At 41.5% G+C, this 22,585-nt stretch overlaps 1 protein-coding gene across 4 annotated transcripts in view; it reads left to right on the forward strand.

Moving 5' to 3' along the window:
• LOC133489283 (interleukin-1 receptor accessory protein-like 1) overlaps positions 1 to 22,585 on the forward strand; it is a 232,364-nt gene that overhangs the window by 14,354 nt on the left and 195,425 nt on the right. For all 4 annotated transcript variants that reach the window (XM_061798204.1, XM_061798214.1, XM_061798222.1 and 1 more), the window contains one exon: positions 11,280 to 11,375. In XM_061798204.1, coding sequence (XP_061654188.1) covers positions 11,280 to 11,375 — 96 coding nt within the window. The remainder of the gene's footprint in view (positions 1 to 11,279; positions 11,376 to 22,585) is intronic.

Genomic DNA, 22,585 nt, shown 5'->3' on the forward strand with positions numbered 1-22,585 from the left:
TTGCCTGTACGTCGGTATTCAGTGAATTAAGCAGTGATCAGACAAGCCCAGGGCTGCACGAGGTATGGCACGGTATGCGTTTTTTAGCGTAGTATAGCAGTGGTCCAAAATGTTATTTTCCCTGGTAGGACAGTCGATGTGCTGCTTGTATTTAGGGAGTTCGTGGTTGAGTTTAGCTTTGTTAAAGTCCCCGAGAATAATGAGGGTAGTCCGGGTATTTTTTTTCAATTTCGTTGCCTTGCTCGGCGAGCATTAGCAGTGCGGCGTTCGTGTTAGCTTGAGGCGGAATATAGACGCCAGCGAGAATGAATGATGCGAACTCACGCGGAGAGTAGAATGGCTTACAGTTCAAAAAGAGCGACTGCAAATGCGGGTGTACGTCCGTACACCATTTTTCGTTGATATAGAAGCATATCCCGTCGCCTTTTGTTTCCCCCGATGATTCCATGTCACGGTCTGCCCAGTGAAGATGAAAGCCCGGAAGCATGACGGCGTCATCGGGTACAGCCTCACAAAGCAAAGTCTCCGTAAAGCACATGGCGGCGGAACGTCCAAAGTCTTTACTGGTCTTTATCAGAAGATGAAGCTCGTCCATTTTGTTGGGTATGGAGCATACATTCGTGAGGTGGATCGACGGGAACGCCAATCTGTATCCTCTCATGCGGAGTTTCACCTGGATGCCGGCTCGCTGCCCTCTGTGGCGTCGCCTTCGCCTCCATGCGCCAAAGACCGCGGTCGCCGCTCCGGTGAGTAACTCGGGGAAAAAACTGAGCGGATTTGCGAAAGTTGGTGAAAGAAAGTCCGGAGTAGTCTCCTTGATGGTTAGCAAGTCTCCCCTTGTGTAAGTGAGTCGTGTAATGTCTCCAAAGACGAACGAAAAACACAAAAACAATTCTAGAGAGCGCGTAACCGAGGCGACCACACTGGGAGGCACCATCTTGGTCATGTTGATTGAATTGATTAAAAATAACAGAAAACTGCATCATGGTTTCACTCTCGTCAACTCCCACCATCATGGTGTCCACTCCCGTCCATTCCCGGTGACTGTTTTCATAGTTCCTGCTCCTGATAACCTTCGCTCCCACTCCTGCCCAATCCCGTGATTGATGGTGAAATTCACTCCTGTCCCACGGCATTCCCGTGGGACCCACGGGAAGAGGTGTGAATCCCGAAAAATGTCAGCCTCTAACTTCAACCTCCGCTGGAGTCCGCACTGGGTGAGATGCTTCCACGGATGTCCTTTTACAGGGAAATAGTGGCGCGGTTTATGCAGATTGGAGCACAAGGCCTCATTTAGAATGAATTCTGATTCATTAATATACGCACAGAGGTGCGAATAAAATTGTCTGGTACGCACGTCATGAATCTGACTTTTGCGCAGAGTGAGAACATTTCTATGCATTTATTAGTGAATGAGGCCCATTGACAACAAACACCTTACAGTTCTGAAGTTTGGAAAGTGTGAGCAAGGAACCAGATTTCCTGAGTTATTTCCAACAGGAAAAAAAAAAAATCTACCAAAAACACATTTCCAGAACTCAAAGCACAACACTAGTAGGCAGGATTTGATTATTGAATTCACTGATCAGCTCAGTTTGTGGCTCTCTTAGACCTTTTCTCAGTTTCTGACAACTACGGTGGAAGATGGCAGCATTTTGATTTTATCACGAGTCTTTTGCTTAGCTTGAAGTACCATAAAATTGGTACTTTTGAGGCTAATGGTATGCTTTCAGAGAATGAAATGTATTTGCCTGTGAATCATCAATGTACCATCCATCCATACATTTTCTGAGCCGCTTATCCTCACAAGGGTCGCGGGAGTGCTGGAGTTATCTTAGGGCAGGAGGCGGGGTACACCCTGAATTGGTTGCCAGCCAATCGCAGGGCACACATAAACAACCATTCACACTCACATTCACACCTACGGGCAATTTAGAGTCTTCAATCAACTACCATGCATGTTTTTGGAATGTGGGAGGAAACCGAAGTGCCCGGAGAAAACCCACACAGGCACTGGGAGAACATGCAAACTCCACACAGGCGAGGCTGGGATTTGAACCCCGGTCCTCAGAACTGTGAAGGTGAGTGCGTATGGTTGTTTGCTTCTCTGTGCCCTAAAATTGACTGGCGACCGGTTCAGGGTGTACCCCGCCTCCCGCCCGAAGATAGCTGGGATAGGCTCCAGCAGCCTGTGACCCTGGTGAGGATAAGCGGTCGAGAAAATGGATGGATGGATGTATACACTGTTGTTGATCAGTATTACTGGACTATTGCACATTATTTCTTATTGGCTTTCTGTGCTTTGTTTACAGTGGGTACGAAAGGTTTTCAGAGCGCCTTACATTTTTCACTCTTTGTTATATTGCAGCCATTTGTGAAAATCATTCAAGTTAATTTTTTCCTCAATGTACACACAACACCCCATATTGACAGAAAACGTAATTGTTGAAATTTTTGCTTATTAAAAAAGAAAAAACTGAAGTATCACACAGCCATAAGTATTCAGACCCTTTGCTGTGACACTCATATATTTGCTGTCCATTTCTTCTGATCATCCTTAAAATGGTTCTACACCTTCATTGGAGTCCAGCTGTGTTTGATTATACTGATTGGACTTGATTAGGAAAGCCACACCCCTGTCTATATAAGACCTCACAGCTCACAGTGCATGTCAGAGCAAATGAGAATCATGAGGTCAAAGGAACTGCCTGAAGAGCTCAGAGACATAATTGTGGCAAGGTACAGATCTGGCCAAGGTTACAAAAAAATTTCTCCTGCACCTAAGGTTCCCAGGAGCACAGTGGTCTCCATAATCCTTAAATGGAAGACGTTTGGGATGACCAGAACCCTTCCAAGAGCTGGCCATCCGGCCAAACTGAGCAATCGGGGGAGAAGAGCCTTGAAAAGAAGAACCCAAAGATCACTGTGGCTGAGCTCCAGAAATGAAGTCGGGAGATGGGAGAAAGTTCTAGAAAGTCAACCATCACTGCAGCCCTCCACCAGTCGGGCCTTTATGGCGGAGTGGCCCGACGGAAGCCTCTCCTCAATGCAAGACAAATGAAAGCCCACATGGAGTTTGCTAAAAAACACCTGAAGGACTGTTGAGAAATAAGATTCTCTGGTCTGATGAGACCAAGATAGAACTTTTTGGCCTTAATTCTAAGCGGTATGTGTGGAGAAAACCAGGCACTGCTCATCACCTGTCCAATACAGTCCCAGCAGTGAAGCATGCTGGTGGCAGCATCATGCTGTGGGGGGTTTCAGCTGCAGGGACAGGATGACTGGTTGCAATCGAAGGAAAGATGAATGCGGCCAAGTACGGGGATATCCTGGACGAAAACCTTCTCCAGAGTGCTCAGAACCTCAGACTGGGCCGAAGGTTCACCTTAAAAAAAGACAATGACAACTCCGTGACTGTTTTTGAATGGCCCAGCCAGAGCCGTGACTTAAACCCAAATGAGCATCTCTGGAAAGACCTGAAAATGGTTGCCCACCAACGTTCACCATCCAACCTGACAGAACTGGAGAGGATCTGCAAGGAGAAATGGCAGATCCCCAAATCCAGGTGTGAAAAACTTCACATCATTCCCAAAAAGACTGTATTAGCTCAAAAGGGTGCTTCTACTAAATACTGAGCAAACGGTGTGAATACTTATGGCTGTGTGATATTTCAGTTTTTCTTTTTTAATAAATCTGCAAAAATTTCAACAATTCTTTTTTTTTTCTGTCAATATGGGGTGTTGTTTGTACCTTAATGTGGAAAAAAATAACTTAAATAATTTTAGCAAATGGCTGCAATATAAAAAAGAGTGAAAAATTTAAGGGGGTCTGGAAACTTTGCGTACCCACTGTATATGTATACTTGTAGTGTTTGTATTATGTATAGTGTATTTTGCTATAGCACTAGAATGAAACCAATTGCCGGTTAAAAATGCCTTGCGTGTTTTTAACGAACTTGGCTGGCGTTTACATTCTTTTTCAAAACTTTCAGTGAGTGTGACACCCCACTTAAATGTCCTGTGAACAAACAAGTCTCTCTTGTCCCAAGCCGAGTGATTTTAATTGCATTTTATGTGTTGATCGTCCACTTAATTAACTGACAAATTTGGCTTTGGGATCCTGCACTTCCCAGAATTTTGTTGGGTAGATACTTGCATCCCCTTGGCACCATGAGGCTGTCTGTCATGGTTGGATTTCACCCTCCCCCTCTCATTCCATACCCCCCATTTAGCCTTCCATCACCTTTCACCTCCTCCCTAAAAGCAATGCCTGCAGAATTTCTCTCAGCACTATAAGTCTCATCCTCGAATAGCCAGCAGAGAGCCCTGTTCATTTATTGTACTCCTGGTTTCCTTGACACCGACATGGAATAAAGGATCTCATTAAGAGGCAGTACACGGACTCACAATTGGACCCACCTCTCCAGAATTCCTTGAACCATGATTTTTGTTAGCCTAAATGTACTTGATACATACAATATAATTCAGGATGCTCTTCATCATATCTCATAAATGATCATCCTTTGCTCGCAAGTATTCATTCCTTTTTATGTTAAACACTAAGCTAACATTCCATATTTAACTCCAGTATTTTGTTCCTCATTCTGCCAGGTGTAATGTTAATTTGGCTTGATCTCGTGTCCAACTTTGCATAAATAATTCAAATCTCATTATGGATTCTCTCCATCTGCTGCGAGTTTAGAATGGCACAGCATGGCAATGCATGTTCAGCAAATGCAGAGCTATGTTAGTAGATGTTCTCGTTAAGGTATGTTTAGAAAATTACCAAATGAGAAAAGGGGAGAACAATACTCTTGCAACTTTTGAAACGGCTACAAATCATTGTCCATCCATCGATCTATCCATCCATTTTTTTCTGCTTATCCGGGGTCGCGTCGCAGGGGCAGCAGCTTAAGCAAGGAAACCCAGACTTCCTCTCCCCTGCTATTTCATGCAGCTCTTTCAGGGGGATCCCGAGGCGTTCCCAAGCCAGCCAGGACACATAGTCCCTCCACCATGTCCTGGGTTGTCCCGGTGGGACATCCCATCCTGCAGGAATCCTAATAAGAAGCCCGAGCTACCTCATCTAGCTCCTCTTAATTCGGAGGAGCAACAGCTCTACTCTGAGCCCCTCCCGGATATCCAAGCTTCTCACCCTATCTCTAAGGAAGAGCCTGGACACGATGCGGAGGAAACTTATTTCAGCAACTTGTATCCGCGGTCTTGTTATTTTGGTCACGACCCACGGTTCATGACCATATATGAGGGTAGGAACGTCGATCGACTGGTAAATCGAGAGCTTCGCCATTTGGCTCAGCTCCTTCTTTACCACGACTGATCGATACAGAGTCCGCATCACTACCGATGCTGCGCTGATCTGCCTGTCGATCTCACGCTGCATTCTCCCGTCACTCGTGAACAAGAACCCAAGGTACTTGGGGCAGGATCTCGTCCTCAACCCGGAGAGGGCACTGTACCCTTTTTTGGCTGAGGACCATGGCTTCAGATTTGGAGGTGCTGATTTTCATCCCTGCTGCTTCACACTCAACTGCGAGATGAAGCCAATAGAAAAACGTCTGCAAAAAGTAGAGATGAGATTACTTGACGGATCACTATGTGTTGGTAAAATCGAATTTATGTTGGTGTATGTTAACTTCTGCTCACCATGCAGTGTACAGGTTTTCAGTAATAGTTTTACTTTTCAGTGATTTCTCCAGAACCTTTCACCTAATTTCCGAGACAGAAAAATTAACAAATATTCATGCCGTTTTGCTCGCAAATTTAATATTTTAGAATCCACATTGAGCGGAAAGTAGGGTTGGGCTTTTATTTGAAATTAAATGATTTTTCCGATTCCAGTTCCGATTCCATGTCAGTTTCCAGTTCTAAATGATTCTTGATTCCGATTCTTTTAGGGGTTTTCACGCAACCTCCTTTGCATGATATCATCTAATTTGAAGTGTTGCAAGGAGCCAGCTGGTCATTTATTTTAACAAAGTTAAGACACACTTTTGAACTGTAGGCGGCGGCATACACACACTTTTCTTCTGCGTTGGTGGTTGGTGGACTAGACATTCACAATTACCTACCGGAATATAACATGACAATGCGCTTCTGTGTCAAATTGTACACCATTACAATACAGCATTTTGTTTGTTTTACGCATCGTAAATATTATCCATGCAATATTTCCATGACTTTTCCAATAATTATGGAAAATGTTATTTCTCAGTAACTCTTCAAAGACCTGGAAAATGCATCTTCAATTTCCAAACCTTTTCCAGGTTTTTCATGAATGTACAAACCCTGACTGTGGTATAGTTTGATCGATCGGTATGGGGATGTATCTGCAGTATAGTAATAGCGGTATGTAAATAGTGTGACATACACTAATAGCAGGGTGACTCAGTGTAGCCCCCCAATTAAATCGATACATCCATTCACAATTCCGCTCATCCTGTTCAGGGTCACGGGGTGCTGGAGCTTAAGTCAGGCGAAGGTACCACTACACCATCAGTGACTGCCCTCCAGTTTATCAAACAAAAAAGAGCAACGTGACACAGTAAACATGAAAACACAAAACAATCACCCAACATTTCTGCTGTTAGTTGTTGCCATGTTTTGTTACAAGAAGTAGACTTTGAGAAAAGGCACGTGTGTTCCTGCCATTCACCTCTAAATACCACCTCAATACCCCACTTTAGCTAACTGTTCAGGTTGCTGCAAGTGGGGCTGAAGAGAATTGCTCGACTGTCTTTCTTAGAGTTGCTCTATCGAGACTGACGTTACAGTCAACAAAAGCACTCCTTCTCTCTCCCTTGTGTCCTACGTATTAACATGTCAGTAACCTGCAGGCTTGTTGTCTCAGGCTTTATTAGATAATCTCAAGTAGAATAATTTCACATAGACAGCAGATAATGGTGTGTCTGTCACTCAGCGGGTTTAAGATCAGTGGGTGGGTGATGTAAGCAAGAAAAGACAGGCTTTGCAGTTTTGATGTTTCCTTGTTTTATTGTTTGCCTCTGTTGACATCTATATTAGTGGAGAAACTTGTGATTTTGTGAAAAAAACTCATCCAAAATCAATTTGCTAAAACCACCTTTGAGTTCTCCCTGGGCTGATCAGTGTTTGTACTTTGATGATGACAATGGAGGAACAAAAGGCAGAGAACTGACACTGTGTGAGTGTCAAGGACATCTGCTGCCTGTCCATACTGATGTTTGGTCGTCCATGCCTATTTAACATGCAAAAGCATCAGTTACAACTGTTCAGATTCGAACGCATCCATGTAAAAGATAGAGAGAGAAAGGCACCGTAAAGAGCCATAAAATCCTAATCTCAATAACTGTCTGGGGAGTGCTCGTCAAACCTCTGTTGTCGATTACAGAATGGTTTGTATGCATGTGTGAGATGCGTTGCTTGGGGTTAACTCTGAGAGTCAACAGGGCGCCATTGCTCCTCCTAAGGCCTCCTCAACAGTACTTTGCTTTTGCCTGAACTGGGAGGAAATACTGTCGGTAAGAGGTGAAGGCAGAAGCTTGAGTGGACAAAAACAAATTGAAGATGAGAGTTAGGTGACAACAGCTAATTGTCATGGTGCTTTTCTTTCAAAGATGACGTTCATTTGAAATCCAGGTAATTGGGGGATGGATCATTTCTGGATAGGTGTAAAATGCGCTATTATATTTTTATTATACTTGATCTCTTCTTTAAAGCCCTATTGTTTCTCAACTGAGTTAGAAGATGCTTTCATCATGGCACCTAACTGTGTGGTCACCTAGGTCTCTAGCTCTGTTAATGTTATTGTGTTTTTCGTTGGTCTTTGGAGAAAAGTACGCGACTTACTTACACAAGGGAAGACTTGCTAAACACGAGGTAGTCTACTCTGGACTTTCTTTCACTAACTTAAATTATTTTTTTTGGAGTTACTCACTGGTGGAATGGCTGTGATCTATGGCGCAGGGAGGCGACGCCACAGGGGGAAGCGAGCCGGAGTGCAGGTCAAGCTCCGGAAGAGATGATTCCGAATGCTGCTTCCATCGATTCACCACACAAATTTACGCTCTCTGTCCAATAAAATGGACGAGCTTCATCTTCTCACAAAGACCAGTAAAGACTTTGGATGTTCCACCACCCTGTGCTTCACGGAGACATGCCGATGTGAGCGCGTCCCCATTGGCGCCGTAATGCTTCCGGGCTTCCAACTACACCGAACGGACCGCGTCACGCAGCTATCGGGGAAAACAAAAGGCGGCGGAAAATGCTTCTATATCAACGAAAAATAGTGTACCGACATCTCGGAGCTCAACGTACACTGCAGCCGGACTTGGAGTCGCTGTTTTTGAACTGTAAGCCATTGTACTCGCCACGCGAGTTTGCTTCTTTCATCCTTGCGGGTGTCTACATTTCTCCCCAGGCTGACACGAATGCCGCATTGCTAACGCTCGCTCAACAAGTAAAAGAACTTGAAAAAAAGCACCCAGATTCACCCCTCATTAGTCTTGGGAAATTTAACAAAGGTAAACTGAACCACAAACTCCCTCAATACAAACAATACATTTACTGACCTACCAGGAAAAACAACATTCTAGACCACTGCTATACCACGTTAAATGACACATACCATGCTATACTCCGTGCAGCTCTGGGCTCGTCTGATCACTGCTTAATGAAGCAAAGATAGAACTTCAAGGCTGTTTCGACTGCACAGATTGGAGTGTCTTTGAAACTTCAACTGGCAGCCTGGATGAATGTACGGACAGTGTCACATCCTATATCAGTTTCTGTGAAGGTGTGTGTGTACCAACAAAGACATTTCACACGTGCAACAACAACAAGCCGTGGTTCACTGCCAAAATTAAGCAACTTCGCCAGGGTAAAGAGGACATCTATAAAAGTGGGGAAAACCCCTGTACAATTGCGCTAGAAATTTAGCTAACAAAATAAATTAACATCACAAAGAGAAATTATGTGGAAAAGATGGAAAAACAGTTTCGTGCCAACGACTCTAAGTCAGTCTGCCGATGATTAAAATCACTAACCAACTACAAGCGGCCATCCCTCCAAGCACCTTCTACTGCAGATTTGAAAAGGACACTTTCACACCCCACACCCACACCCACCCAGCTGTACCACCGACCACCATTGCACCTCTGACTTCTGCATTGACCATATGAACAGGATATGAGACACATCTTCCAACTACAAAAGATCAACAAAGCGGTGGACCCACACCTTGTGTCCTCATCCTGCCTCAAAGTCTGCGCTGACCAGCTTGCGGCAGTCTTCACACAGATCTTCAGTAAATCTCTGGAACTGTGTGAAGTACAATCCTGTTTCAAACGCTCAACCATCATTCCAGACCCCAAGAAAAATGCAATCTTGGGTCTGAATGACTACAGGCCTGTCGCGCTGACATCTGTGGTCATGAAATCTTTTGAACACATCGTGCTGGACCACCTCAAGAGCGACACAGGAGCCCTACTGGACCCCCTGCAGTTTGCCTTCCGAGCAAACAGGTCTGTGGATGACGCAGTAAACATGGGACTGCATTTCATCCTAGAACACCTCGATGACTCGGGGACCTACGCGAGGATCCTGTTCGTGGACTTCAGCTCAGCGTTCAACACCATCATCCCCAAACTCCTCTCCTCCAAGCTTCTCCAGCTCAGCGTCTCACCTGCCATCTCCCAGTGGATCTATAGCTTCCTGATGGGCAGGACACAGCAGGTGAGGCTGGTGGACACCACCTCATCCACATGCGCCATCAGCACCGGGGTGCCCCAAGGATGTGCCCTCTCTTCGCTGCTCTTCTCTCTCTACATGAATGACTGCACCTCAGCAGACCCGGCTGTTAAACTCCTGAAGTTTTGAAACGACACCATGGTCGTCAGCCTCATCAAAGACAGTGACGAGTCTGCGTATCGACAGGAAGTGGAGCGGCTGGAACTGTGGTGTGGCCGACACAACCTGGAGCTGAACAAACTCAAGACTGTAGAGATGAACAAACATTTTGTAGCATCAGCAGTGTAACAAGCACCAAACATAACAAAGGTTATCAGCAAGCACTATGCTTTGCACGAAGAAGGGGTGGAACATAAAACATACCTGTACACAGCGGTAACTGAAAAAATATACTTGTACTGTATCTGTATCTGGTACTAAATGTTCAATGTTCATTTTCGGTGTGTTTTTATGAAACACTACTGGTTTTTTTCTCCTTTATCATACAGCTCACTCACAACTAAGCCGTGACTGCAGCTCCTAAAGGGAAAATACACGAGTTAGTTAGTTAGTTAGCAGCATTATATAAAAAAAATAATAATAATAACCAAGACGTATTGAATGGGCCATGGAAGGTCCAAATCAAAATGCAGATACCTGTAGTGTAGATATATATATTTTTTTCATTTAAACTTAATAAACTGCATCAAGTCAACTCATATGACACGTTTCTTGTGAAGGGCACACAGTGCTTTTGAAATGTTACCAGTTTGTTGTCAAAATTTGTATGTTTTAGATTCCCAAGTAGATGCTAGCTGTTCTTTCAAGCTACAGTTCAGTAGATTATTCAGAATTATTCACAACTGCAATCAATGTTAAATTCTCTCAGGACATCATGAATTAATTAATGCCTGGCCGCCCACAAAGGAGATCATGTGGTGCAGTAAGAGTGTGTTCAGTCTGCTACAGTCTTGCCAGATCTCGGGCATCCTTTTCCTTCCGGCAATCGGACTCCTCTTGCACAGCTTACACTGGCATGCTCTCCTAGCAATGGCGACTCATTTCTCCTACCTCTCCGGGCTACGCTTTTTGTGTCCTTTACTGCCTGGATCTTAAATTGCTCTTATCATCCTACAATGTATACAGTAACATGGCTACCTTGTTCATTTCATAATTATTGTCAGTCTCTACAGATGACTTACTGTGCTTATATGTTTAACTAAAGACAGAAATGTATTGTCATGCATTGAAAAAGCATGTTTTAACACTTCGTCATGTCCAAAATACGAACTGGAGCTTAATCGTAAAGCAAATGGAGCTGCAAGTGGTTGAGCGTTTATTCTGTCCCTATAAGCAGGGTTTGTCGTCCCCAAAAAATGTTATAAGTTGCCTGTTGTCAAGTTTAAGCATGTCTCCCACTCACCTTGAGCAATTGAAGTTCTCATTACAATTGTTGTATTTTTTGTATGTATGGTATAGCCATTAATCATGGCCGGTTCCACTGGCAACTTAGATAGGATATCCAAAATAATAACTCTTGCTCTCATTGTCCTTTAGGATCGGGAAAAAAAATGAAAGCATCCATATCTTTTCTGGTCCTACTTCACGCAATTGTGGTCCATTGCCTGAGAGTGGTGTCAAAGAGAGGCTCAGGTAAGTCTTTTTTACTGGATCTATGAAACAAAATGCAAAATACAATGACCAGCATATGGAAAGGCACCTAATCAATCAGAGGTTGAGCTAGACCACATTTGTGGGAACACATTTGCAGCATGACTGTGTCGGAGTGCACAAGCCTAAACCCTTAAACATTTTGGGATAAACTAGATCTCTTCTCTGGATGTTCTCTGTGATCTCTGACCTGGGGGTGTGTTAGGGGGGTTTCATCCGATATAGGGGATTGTCTGTTATATTGAAGCACATTTTTCCCCAAATGGAGGCCATATGCACCCATATGACTGTTCAGTACAAAATTATTGTTTGGTAGGATTTTTTTCGTGGACTAAAATGCCCACTACACCGTTAAGTTATTGTACATAAATATGAAAAAAAAAGCTTGAAAATGTTTAAAAGTTTCACAATTTATCCAAACTTACCGCGCCGGTGAGCTTGGTCATCGTGATATTGTTGACGTACAGTAATCGTCATTGGCGAGTCGCTTTCATGAGCCTTGAGGAAGTGTACTTCCTAGTTCCAAATCTGTTGCCAAAGGCGAACGGCTCGACAAAAAAAAAAAAAAAAAACTCACTGTACCAAAAATAGCATGTTTCAGACTCCAAAGACTTCCTGCTCTCTCTCGTTCTATGCACAATGGACAATAAATAGAACCATCATGACATGGCCACCACTTCAATGCCCCACATTTAACATGGCCACCACGTAGTCACAGGAGGTGAGAGAGGCACGTCTTTTGGAATTTCATGTAGTCATATTGTATATCTGTGACATGGAAATACGTCAGTCCCATTCTTCATTGTGCCACACCGCCAGTAAACAACAGCCACCAATTCTGGAATTGATCAACTTTGTCAATGGCATTGTCAATGACAAATGTAAACATTTTTTGGACAAACTGTTCTGTCACGACGATCCGTTTTATTTGATATCCATTATATCGGGGTCCGTTTTATCGAGGTTCCACTGTACATACATTGCTAAGCCATCATGTTTTACAATTTGACCGAAACGAACACGAGTATTACCAACACATGAAAAAGGAAGTTTTCAGTTTTGTCACAGTATTGCAGTAATAAGTTAACCTTTTTGAGTTAGTGGCATCTATTGACATTACCTCTATTTGTCTGGAGATGTAAATAGTGCATGAGAAAACTTTATAATCCATGAAACTTTTTTTCTTGGGACACGCACTCCCAAAGTGACATAGATCGAAAGTAAGCTTGCGTTTACCTCATATATCGGCAGTAAAAGTTTTTGTTGAGTCCATGATTTTTTTGTGACAAAGCTTTTCAAGATTTCCAAGTAGTCAGGTCATGCGGTGAAAATGTCTTGTTGTTGCAGTAGTTCAATCACCTGCTGGGTCAGTGAGACAAACTCATATTCTGCTTTCACATCTGCCTTTCGTGGTGGGAAACAGCAGCATTTTGAGAGTTTACGAAAAAATGAAAATGTAGTTATTGTGTTTCTTTTTTATTTACCTTGACAGTGATGTGAAGAAGTATTGGCCCCCCAGCTGCAATTTCAATTTTTTTTGGCATTATTTTACCCCCTTTAATGTTTAAGATCATCAAAAAAATTTAAATATATGACAACGATAACCCAATAAAACATAAAACACTGTTTTTAAGTGTGATTTCATTTATTATGGCGCTGTGTGAAAAAGTAATGGCCTCCTTTGTTTAATCATCAATTAACTGTGGCTAATCACATTTATGGTTAATTTTCAAAATGCCACGAGTCAAAGAAATAAAAAAATAGATGAGAAATAAAGTCATTGACATCTATCAGTCTGGAAATGGTTACAAAGCCGTTTCTAAAGCTTTAGAACTCCAGCAAACCACGGTGAGAGCCATTATCCACAAATGGCTGACAAAAAATACCCCAAGAGTACAGCGACAACTCATCCAGGAGTTCACAAAGGAATCCAGCACAACATCTAAATAACTGCAGGCCTCCCTTGACTCTGTTAATGTCAGTGTTCATGACTTATAAATAAAGAAAAGACTGGGGAAAAATGGCATCCATGGCAGAGTTCTAAGGCACTAACCGCTGATGAGCAAAAGGAACATAAGAGCTCGTCTTATTTTGCAAAAAAATCATGTAAATGATTCCCAAGACTTTTGGGAGAATATTCTATGGACTGATGAGATGAAAGTTGAAGTTGTTGGATGGTGTGATATCTGGCGTGAATGCAACACAGCATTTTACAAAAAAAAACAAAAACGTCATACCAGCAGTCATACACTTGACTTGAATTTGATAGAAATGAGTGGAATGACCTTAAAAAGACTTCATGCTTGAATACCCTCCAGTGTTGCTGAATTAAAACAATTCTTCAAAGAAGGGTAGGTCAAAATATCTCCACAGAGATGTCAAAGAATTACTAGAAAACGCTGGATTTCAGTTGTTGCTGCTGAGGGTGGCCCGACCAGTTATTAGGTTTAAGGGGCCCTTACTTTTTCACATCGGGCCTGGTAGTTTTGAATGTTTTTATTCCCTTAATAAATACAATCACCATTTAAGAACAGCATTTTATGTTTACTCGTCTAAACTTTGTCTGATATTTACATTTGTTTGATGATCTTAAACATGAAAGTGGGGAAACTGCAAAAAAAAAAAAACAACTGGAGAAGGGCCAATACTTTTCACGGCACTGTATATTTTCTTGGATCTAATGAGATACTGCAATTCTTCATCTAAATTATCTGATTTGTCTGAAACTCAATAACATCAAAACGGAGGTCGTACTGTCATTAAGTACCATCATCTTAAATGGTAAATTGGGCTCCGCCTCATCTGTCGCCTTAATCTAATTTCATTTTAGCTGTAATTATATGACTTTTTCCCCCCATAACTGATTGTAAAATTGTGAAACGAGAAATCCTTAAAGTGCTCTAAAGATGAGCAAAATGAGTGCTCATAATTGTCTCCCATGAATTTCTTAATCAAATGTACAATCAAAGCGTTAAGTGTTAACCCTAATACAATTACACTACTAGATTAACACTTTTCCACTTTGCATCAGTCCATCTTAGATGAGCTCGGGACCAGAGAAGCCGGCGGTGTTTCTGGGTGTTGTTGATAAATGGCTTTTGCTTTGCATAGTAGAGTTTCAAGTTGCACTTACGGATGTACGGACTGTATTTACTGACATTGGTTTTCTGAAGTGTTCCTGAGCCCATGTGGCGATATCCTTTACACATTGATGTCGGTTTTTAATGCAGCGCCGCCTGAGGGATCGAAGGTCACGGGCATTCAATGTTGGTTTTCTGTCTTGCCTCTAACATACAGTGATTTCTCCAGATTCTCTGAATCTTTTGAAGATATTATTGACCGTAGATGATGAAATCCCTAAAATCCTTGCAATTGTACATTGAGGAGCATTGTCCTTAAACTGTTCGACTATTTTCTCACGCACTTGTTCACAAAGAGGTGAGCCTCGCCCCATCTTTGCTTGTGAATGACTGAGCAATTCAGGGAAGGTCCTTTTATACCCAATCATGTCACCCACCTGTTCCCAATTAGCCTGTTCACCTGTGGGAGGAGTTGAATGAGCATTCCTCAACTTTCTCAGTCTTGTTTTCCACCTGTCGCAGCTTTTTTTGTGTTGCAGCCATAAAATTATAAGTAAATCATTATTTGCTAAAAACAATAATGTTGATCAGTTTGAACATTAAATATATTGTCTTTGTAGTGTATTCAATTAAATATAGGTTGATCATGATTTGCAAATCATTGTATTCTGTTTTTATTTATTTTTAATACAACGACCCAACTTCATTGGAATTGGGGTTGTACATGATGGCTCTGACATATGCATGAAGAGTAGAACAAGGTACAGTATGCCTCATTGCCTCTGCCGAGGAGGTTATATTTTCATTGTCATTTGTTTGTTACCAGGATCCATCTGTTACTATTCGGAGACAGGGAACTTTACATTTCACAATCCACAATTTCTCATTCATATAATCATGGAACTTACTGATCAAATTCGGTCATCTGCATGGAGCAGATACTGTATCTATGTGGGTGTCATATCTGCTCTGGATCCAAATGACAATTGTTACGCCTTAGCAGAGGTATTTGCTCAGAGTACTCATGATACTTGTCAGACAAGCAATCAAAACTGGTGTGGAGATCTTCATGGATGACTAGCATGTGTGGACAGCTTTTAACACTTTGTACATTTTCAGAGTATTATACAGTATGCTATTTGATGCATGGTAGAAGAGTCATGCACATTTTTGGTTACTTGGCAGTGAGCTATAAGGAGCACAGTCCAGTCTGACTAAATTTGAAAAATATTTTGTGCCGCAGTGATTCCTAGCCAGAGTGCCTCGACACACTAGCGTGCCACGAGGGATCATCATGGCTGTGTGTGAAGTGATCAGTTTTCACTTAAATAGTCTGAAAATTATTTATTAATTACAAATATGTGTTTGTTCATCTATCTATGCCAGCGACATATAGTGAAAGGCAGAACAATGAAATGCTTTTCCATTGGATGGCAAAAAGTAAATTAACCTGTGCATACATCTGTTGTCATTCATACAACAAAATAAGTCATGGCTTCCTGCGTGTACGTGAGCTCTGTGCTCAATTAAATAGATCCGGATTTTACACTGAGTAAGTCTTTTGTGAGTAAAGTGACAAGAAATCAACATTATTTCATTATTTTTGTTTTAGTGGGGTGCCGTAAGATTTTTCTTATGTAAAATGGTTGCCTTGGTTCAATAAATGATGGGAAACACAAATGTACACCATATACTTGTGGTATGTTCCCCCCCCCCACATTATTCCTTCTTAATCACAACAGTGTGAAAGGGTTTTTCTTACTGCACAATTTGTAATCTTTGAAGGGGAAATTTACACTACTGTATTCTTTGTGTTGATATGCCAGGTTTTTGTGATATAAGAAAATGAGACCAAGATAAATCACTTTAAAAACCTTTTCCACCATTAGTGTGACCTATAACCTGTACAACTGAACTTTAGCTGTTCTAGTAGGCTTTTCTGAATTTTTTCTTTTTTTTTTTTTTTTTTTTTTACTTTCTAGTAGTAGCACGAAGGTTTTGTGCTCCTGCTGACTGATATTTGAAACTGTTCATAAGTCCCCCCACCTTGACTACGGCCCCAGTTCCATCTAAACAAAACCAAAAAAGGCCCCAAAGCATGATGCTGCCATCATCATGCTTGCTTCACACTAGATATGTTATTCTTTTGGTGATGAGCAGTGTTGTGTTTGCACCAAACATCCATCCATTTTCTACACCGCTTCTCCTCACTAGGTTCATGGGTATGCTGGAGCCTATCCCAGCTAACTACGGGCAGTAGGTGGGGTACATCCTGAACTGGTTTCCAGCTAATCGCAGGGCACATATAAACAGACAACCATTCACACTCACATTCAAACCTACAGACAATTTAGTCTTCAATTAACCTACCGTGCATGTTTTTAGAGGGGTAAGGGTGCGCGTGAAAGAGGACGGTAAAACCTCCGGAGTACCCGGAGAAAACCCACACAGGCACAAGAAGCACATGCAAACGCCAGACAGACAAGGCCGGATTTGAACACGGATCCTCAGAACTGTGAGGCAGATGTGCTAACCAGTCGAGCACTGTGCTGCCTGTACCAAACATATCTTTTGGAATTATGACCAAAAGCTTAAACATTGGTTTCATTAGATCGTAACTCAATTTCCCACATACGTTGGGTAAAGTGTTGTTTTTTTCTTTGTAAGATAAAGCTTAGGCTACCACCCTTCCCCATAGCCCAGATATACACTAAGAAGGAGATGGGAGATTGTTGTTAAATGTACTAAACCTGTACTTGCCAGAAATTCCTGCAGCTCTTTCACTGTTGGCTTCTTGGCTTCTTGGCAGCCTCTTGACCAGTTTTCATCTCATCTTGTCATCAATTTTGGAGGGCCGCCCACGTCTTGGTAATGTCACCGTTGTGTCATATTTTCCCCACTTGATGATGACTATCTTCACTGTGTTCCCTTGTATATTTAATGCCTTCGAAATTGTTTTGTCCCCTTCTACCACTTTGAACAATGAGCTCCCGCTTGTGCTGTAAGATGTGACGATAAAAATATCAGTAAAAGCCTACTACAACATTTGAATTTTATTTGGGGTTAATCACAGGCACTTGAAAATGTGGCAGGTGTTGCTGACTCTTATTTGATGTGTGTAAACTTTAAATGTTATTGGCTATTTCTTAACACACCCACAACTCTAGTTATAAGAAGGTGTGCCCACATTTACAACCACATTATCTACTTCCCCTCTCTTAAATATTTCATTTTGTTACTGAGTTGTGTAGGTCACATTAATGGTGCAAAACGTTTTGAACGTTTTTGAAATTAATTATATTATTATTAATATTTGTATTATACAAAATAATAATAATAATTGAATGGGGGGTGTAGACATTTTAAATCCATTGTACTGTATACAGAATAATATCAATTATAAAATTACCAGCCAGAGATCGTCCAGAGGCCTGGTGAGGCTTTATCGACTGCAGCTCCAGTGGTCCCCTTTACACGACCAACTTCTTTTACACATTCTTGTGGGAGGAAGAATCAAGGACATCCTGGCAGTCAATTAAATTTACTATCTTCACACTCATCGTAACATCCAACTCAGGGAGGACATCCACATTAATAAGTCTGTTAAGGGGTAGAATCTACCCTCCCCATTAATGAGGCTACTCAGAATAAGGGCCTCGCTTAATTGAACGAGACAGCGACTTCTGACCAGGGACGTCATCGTGCAGTGCAAGTTTAATCACCAGAAACCACTTAAGTTTGTAATTGATATTAAAAAAAAAAAAAAAACTTAAACGTGGAAGGAATCTGTCACTCACAAACTGAGCCTGCAATAAAGCTTTACTCCTCTACTACTCATGAATGTTTTGTTGCGTTTACCCATTCATTCACCATCTCCAGACTTATCTATCCTATCTAAGAGAAATGTAAGCAAAACAAACAAACAGTGAAGCATAGATACATCTATTTTCAATGCAAAAAACTAAAATAAATAAATGATTGAAGACTCTAAATTGCCCGTTGGTGTGAATGTGAGTACCCCGCCTCTCGCCCGAAGATAGCTGGGCGAAGATAGCTCGTTTTTTTTCATGTTTAGATCGAAGCAACTATCATCTCACTAACAAATCCTGGGAGGGCATTCCTGTGATTTGACTGGTGGCCCTGGAGAAGGGAGAGCAAGACTGTGTTGTCAGAAAATTTAACAAGATGGCTGTTTTCTTGCTAGGATCTGCAGTAGGGCTGCAAAATTAATAAAATTTTAATCACGATTGTGACTTTGGCTGCCACGATTAAATGAGCTTGATTGTCGGCGATTTTTAGATTTTTACATTTAAAATGCGGGCACTGCTGTATATGAAAAGTGCTTCATTTGCAGCAGTGCCCGCAACCTAGTCAGCCAGCAACCAGAGGGCGAACGTATGGTACTGCGCTTTGGGGCCTACTTCAAAATAAAAGCCTAAAATGGCATTGGTGTGAATGTGAGTGCGAATTGTTGTTTGTTTGCATGTGCCCTGCGATTGGCTGGCAACCAGTTCAGGGTGTACCCCGCCTCCTGCCCGATGACAGCTGGGATAGGCTCCAGCACGCCCGCGACCCTAGTGAGGAGAAGCGGCTCAGAAAATGGATGGATGGATGGATGGCATTGATGTCAGTAATATATGAAGCTTTACTTTTGAAGTTGGCCCTCTTAGCACATTGGCAGAGAGGCAGCATGTTACGGTGACACTAATTATTTATTTATTTATTTTGTCCAGTTCGGCTGTTAGGTCAAAGAGAAAGGAGGGTCTGTATCTCTTTTATGCCAGAACAGTTTTACTGTATCACAGTGGACTTTTTTAAGCTGCCGCTGTGGTTTCTTAGTATTTTAATGCATATTTATTGAGAATCAGAGTCGATCAGTTGAAGAGAACAAGGTTTCTAGAGGGGAGTGAGAAAAGAAGACAAAAGACAAAGCACTAACTGTAAACAAGATGAGGGAAGTAAATTATTATATACGTAGAACAATGACACATTAGATATGAGTGTTGTACGCGGCAGTAGTGCTACACCCTGTTAGGGAAGGACAGGACAAAATAGGACAGGATTGGACAAGACAGAAGGGGAAGCATGCAGGACAAGGGTCGTGTACCCGGCTGTACAACTGAAGTGTGGTGGGAGTGGCTATGTAAATTACAGACATCTATAGGACCAGAGTGTGAGTGAGGGGATACCGAAGCGATTCGCACATTCATGAGTTATTTGTCGCAATTAGTGAGTGGCCCCAAACGTCAGCATATTTATTCAGTTTAGCCCTTGGTAAAGTAGGATTTTTTTGGGGTATATTTATTTTGTATTATTATTATTTTATTATTTTTTCCCAACATGAGGAATAATCGTGGTTACAATATTGATCAAAACAATGATGATTATTATTTTGGCCATGATCGTGCAGCCCTAATCTGCAGCTATCCGTGTAAAGAATAAAAAGCAGAGGAGAAAGGACACAGCCCTGGGGAGAACCTGTGTTTGAGGATATGACTGAGGTCTGTCTGTTAAAAAGAAAAATCCAAGATCAGCATAAAATTTGATCAGGTAGCATAAAATTCAAAAATGTAGCTGCATCTTGTTATAAGCAGAGCTAAAATCTTGCATGGGATTTGGGTTGTTCAAAATGCTTGTACACTCTATCTAAAATGAAAAGCCTGGTGCATTCATCACCTTTAATCGCTTATTTGCCAAACTGCAGTGGATCGAGTTCTCCCAAAGTTAGTGTAATTATTTCTTTTTTCAGAATAAGTGCAGGCTGCATTTTGAGCTATGTAAGGCTTTTTATTAACGCAAACATTTTTATCCAGGCGTTAGCCATTTTTGCTCGAGATCATGCTCTCTTTGCTACTTGAGGGCTGTAGTCAGGGATACCAGGATTTCAGGGCCAAGTCCCCATTTTTCAGGAATGAGTGGACACAGGCTCAGGTTGTGATTTTCTCTATGAATACACCTTATTGATTTGTGTCATACACACACACACACACACGAGTTCACTTCAGTAGTGCTCCCTCTGTCACTCTCTCCTGCTTGCCCATTAAGTAGCCTGCACAAGATGTTACACTAACCATGTGAAATATTGAAGAACCTACACAAGAATAGGGAGAACATGTTCGCTCCTCAGAGCGACCCGAGCTGACACAAACTGGGTCTCAGAAATACTTTGCTGCCTCCATTGTACGTAATCAATCTTGTGGGTTATTAGAATTTGTCATGATTTGTCATATAGAGTTGGATTGCCCTTTAATTTTGGGTGCACATTTTCATGAAAAAAAACAAAAAAAAACACTTCATTTAGGGTCATGAAGCTAATGAGGTAATACATTTGAGGCTCACTGAAATCCAGATTTGGGAATCAGGGTGGGTGGGTATTTGTGGCTGAAGAGTCCACGGGTCACACAGCTGTCAATCAAACAGGCCCGAGGTAATACAGTATATCTCAGCTGCTCCAGCTGTTAAAGAGTTGCTGAGCTCGCATTATCTAACGGTGTTTCAGCACTAAACACAAATTCATTTAATTTTTTCAATTTTAATATACTTCAGTGAAAGTTGGTTTCAGGATCCCTGAGCAAATTTTGCAGCCCACTTTCAACATTTGGGTTGCTCCGTACCAATTTGAGAGATGAGGTGTGTGGATGATGATAATAAACTGGAGTCCAAAGAGGATTAAAATATCACAAAGGCCGACTAGTGCTTCAATTAGGAGAATTTGGGTTCCAGGTTGGAGGAGGTAGACTTTAGAGGAAATTAAGAAAGTAATAGGTTGACAACAGTGAACAGGGTATATAACATTTAAAGTAGCATTTAGACAATGTGGACATGAACAGTACTTTCCCCAGACATTTTTAAACCCCCCTCGACGGATTGGCTACTGAGTGAATGAAGCTGTTGAGTCCCAGTTGTAGGCTACTAATTGCCTGGATGGAGCAATGGGACTGCATACTGAAATATTATGTGCATTAATCACTGTGATGAATTGAGTGCAGCACTCCCCTCAATCTTAAAAGCCATTTGGCTGAGTGCATCACCTGTTTGTACCGCCATACAATATGTAATCAATGAACAGATAAAAAGTTGGTGCCTAAATTGAGAAGCATAGTATTTTATAGTTGTTGTATTTGCAGTAGTTTTTATTTTTTTTTTTTCAATTTTATTTTATTTATTTATTTATTTTTTGTTCCCCGGTGCGTGTGACTCCCATTTCTCAAGAGAAATATTACATCTACAGCTTTCTACATTACATGTTTTACAGCTAAAATCATGCTATATTCATTTGTTGTCGGTGATAATTTCGTTTCTTTTTCCTTTTCTCTGTCACTGCTACAGTCACACTAGTTAATCCTGGGCATATGTTGCTGGGCTTGTATTAGAGTTGATTAAGCAATACAGTAGATATTTCAAACTTAACGGCACTTACCACGATCTTGGATTCTAGGCAAGTTTTTATTTTGTACAGTTAATTGTGTTGTGTTTGTATGTATAACTGGCTAAACAGAGTAACCCTTCAATCAGGCAGCATGTTAGATTAACTAGTGCACGATTTTGCCCACAAACAGTGATGGACCTTGAAACGTAGCAACAACTTTTGTAGCTGTTGATCAATAACCAGATGCCCTTAATTGGTTTATGCAAGTCAACCTTTTACTTGCACATTCAAATTAATTTATAATATATTTGTCTGCATGAATAAGTCAAGCAGAAGTGTAGTCTACATGTATTCCTGTCTACAGTTCTAAAATTACTACAGTATAGTTTTTGAAAGGATTGTGTCAAGAGCCTTTTTTTTTTTTTTTTTTTAATTTCCGAAAATAGAAGGTACAAAAGAACTCTTCATGGAACTCAATAGAATGCCAAACTAACTTCCCCTAAAACCTTACAATAATCCCTGTTATTAATCACTATTTTATAGAATAGGACACACAAGAGTGCAGAGTTAGCACTAGCACCAGCTAATTTCAATGTCAATGGGTTTACAATCTCAGGTTTTCAGATTTCTTCTCATGGAATTGATGGGAGGTTTGTGACCCTCGGCACCCTCAGAGCAGCTTGTAATGCAGTTTAAGTAGTGCACAGGGCAGCGGTGGCTTGAGAAGTGAATTTTGTGTGAAA

The sequence above is a fragment of the Phyllopteryx taeniolatus genome, chromosome 1, assembly GCF_024500385.1.
Source record: "Phyllopteryx taeniolatus isolate TA_2022b chromosome 1, UOR_Ptae_1.2, whole genome shotgun sequence".
NCBI classification, from domain to species: domain Eukaryota; kingdom Metazoa; phylum Chordata; class Actinopteri; order Syngnathiformes; family Syngnathidae; genus Phyllopteryx; species Phyllopteryx taeniolatus.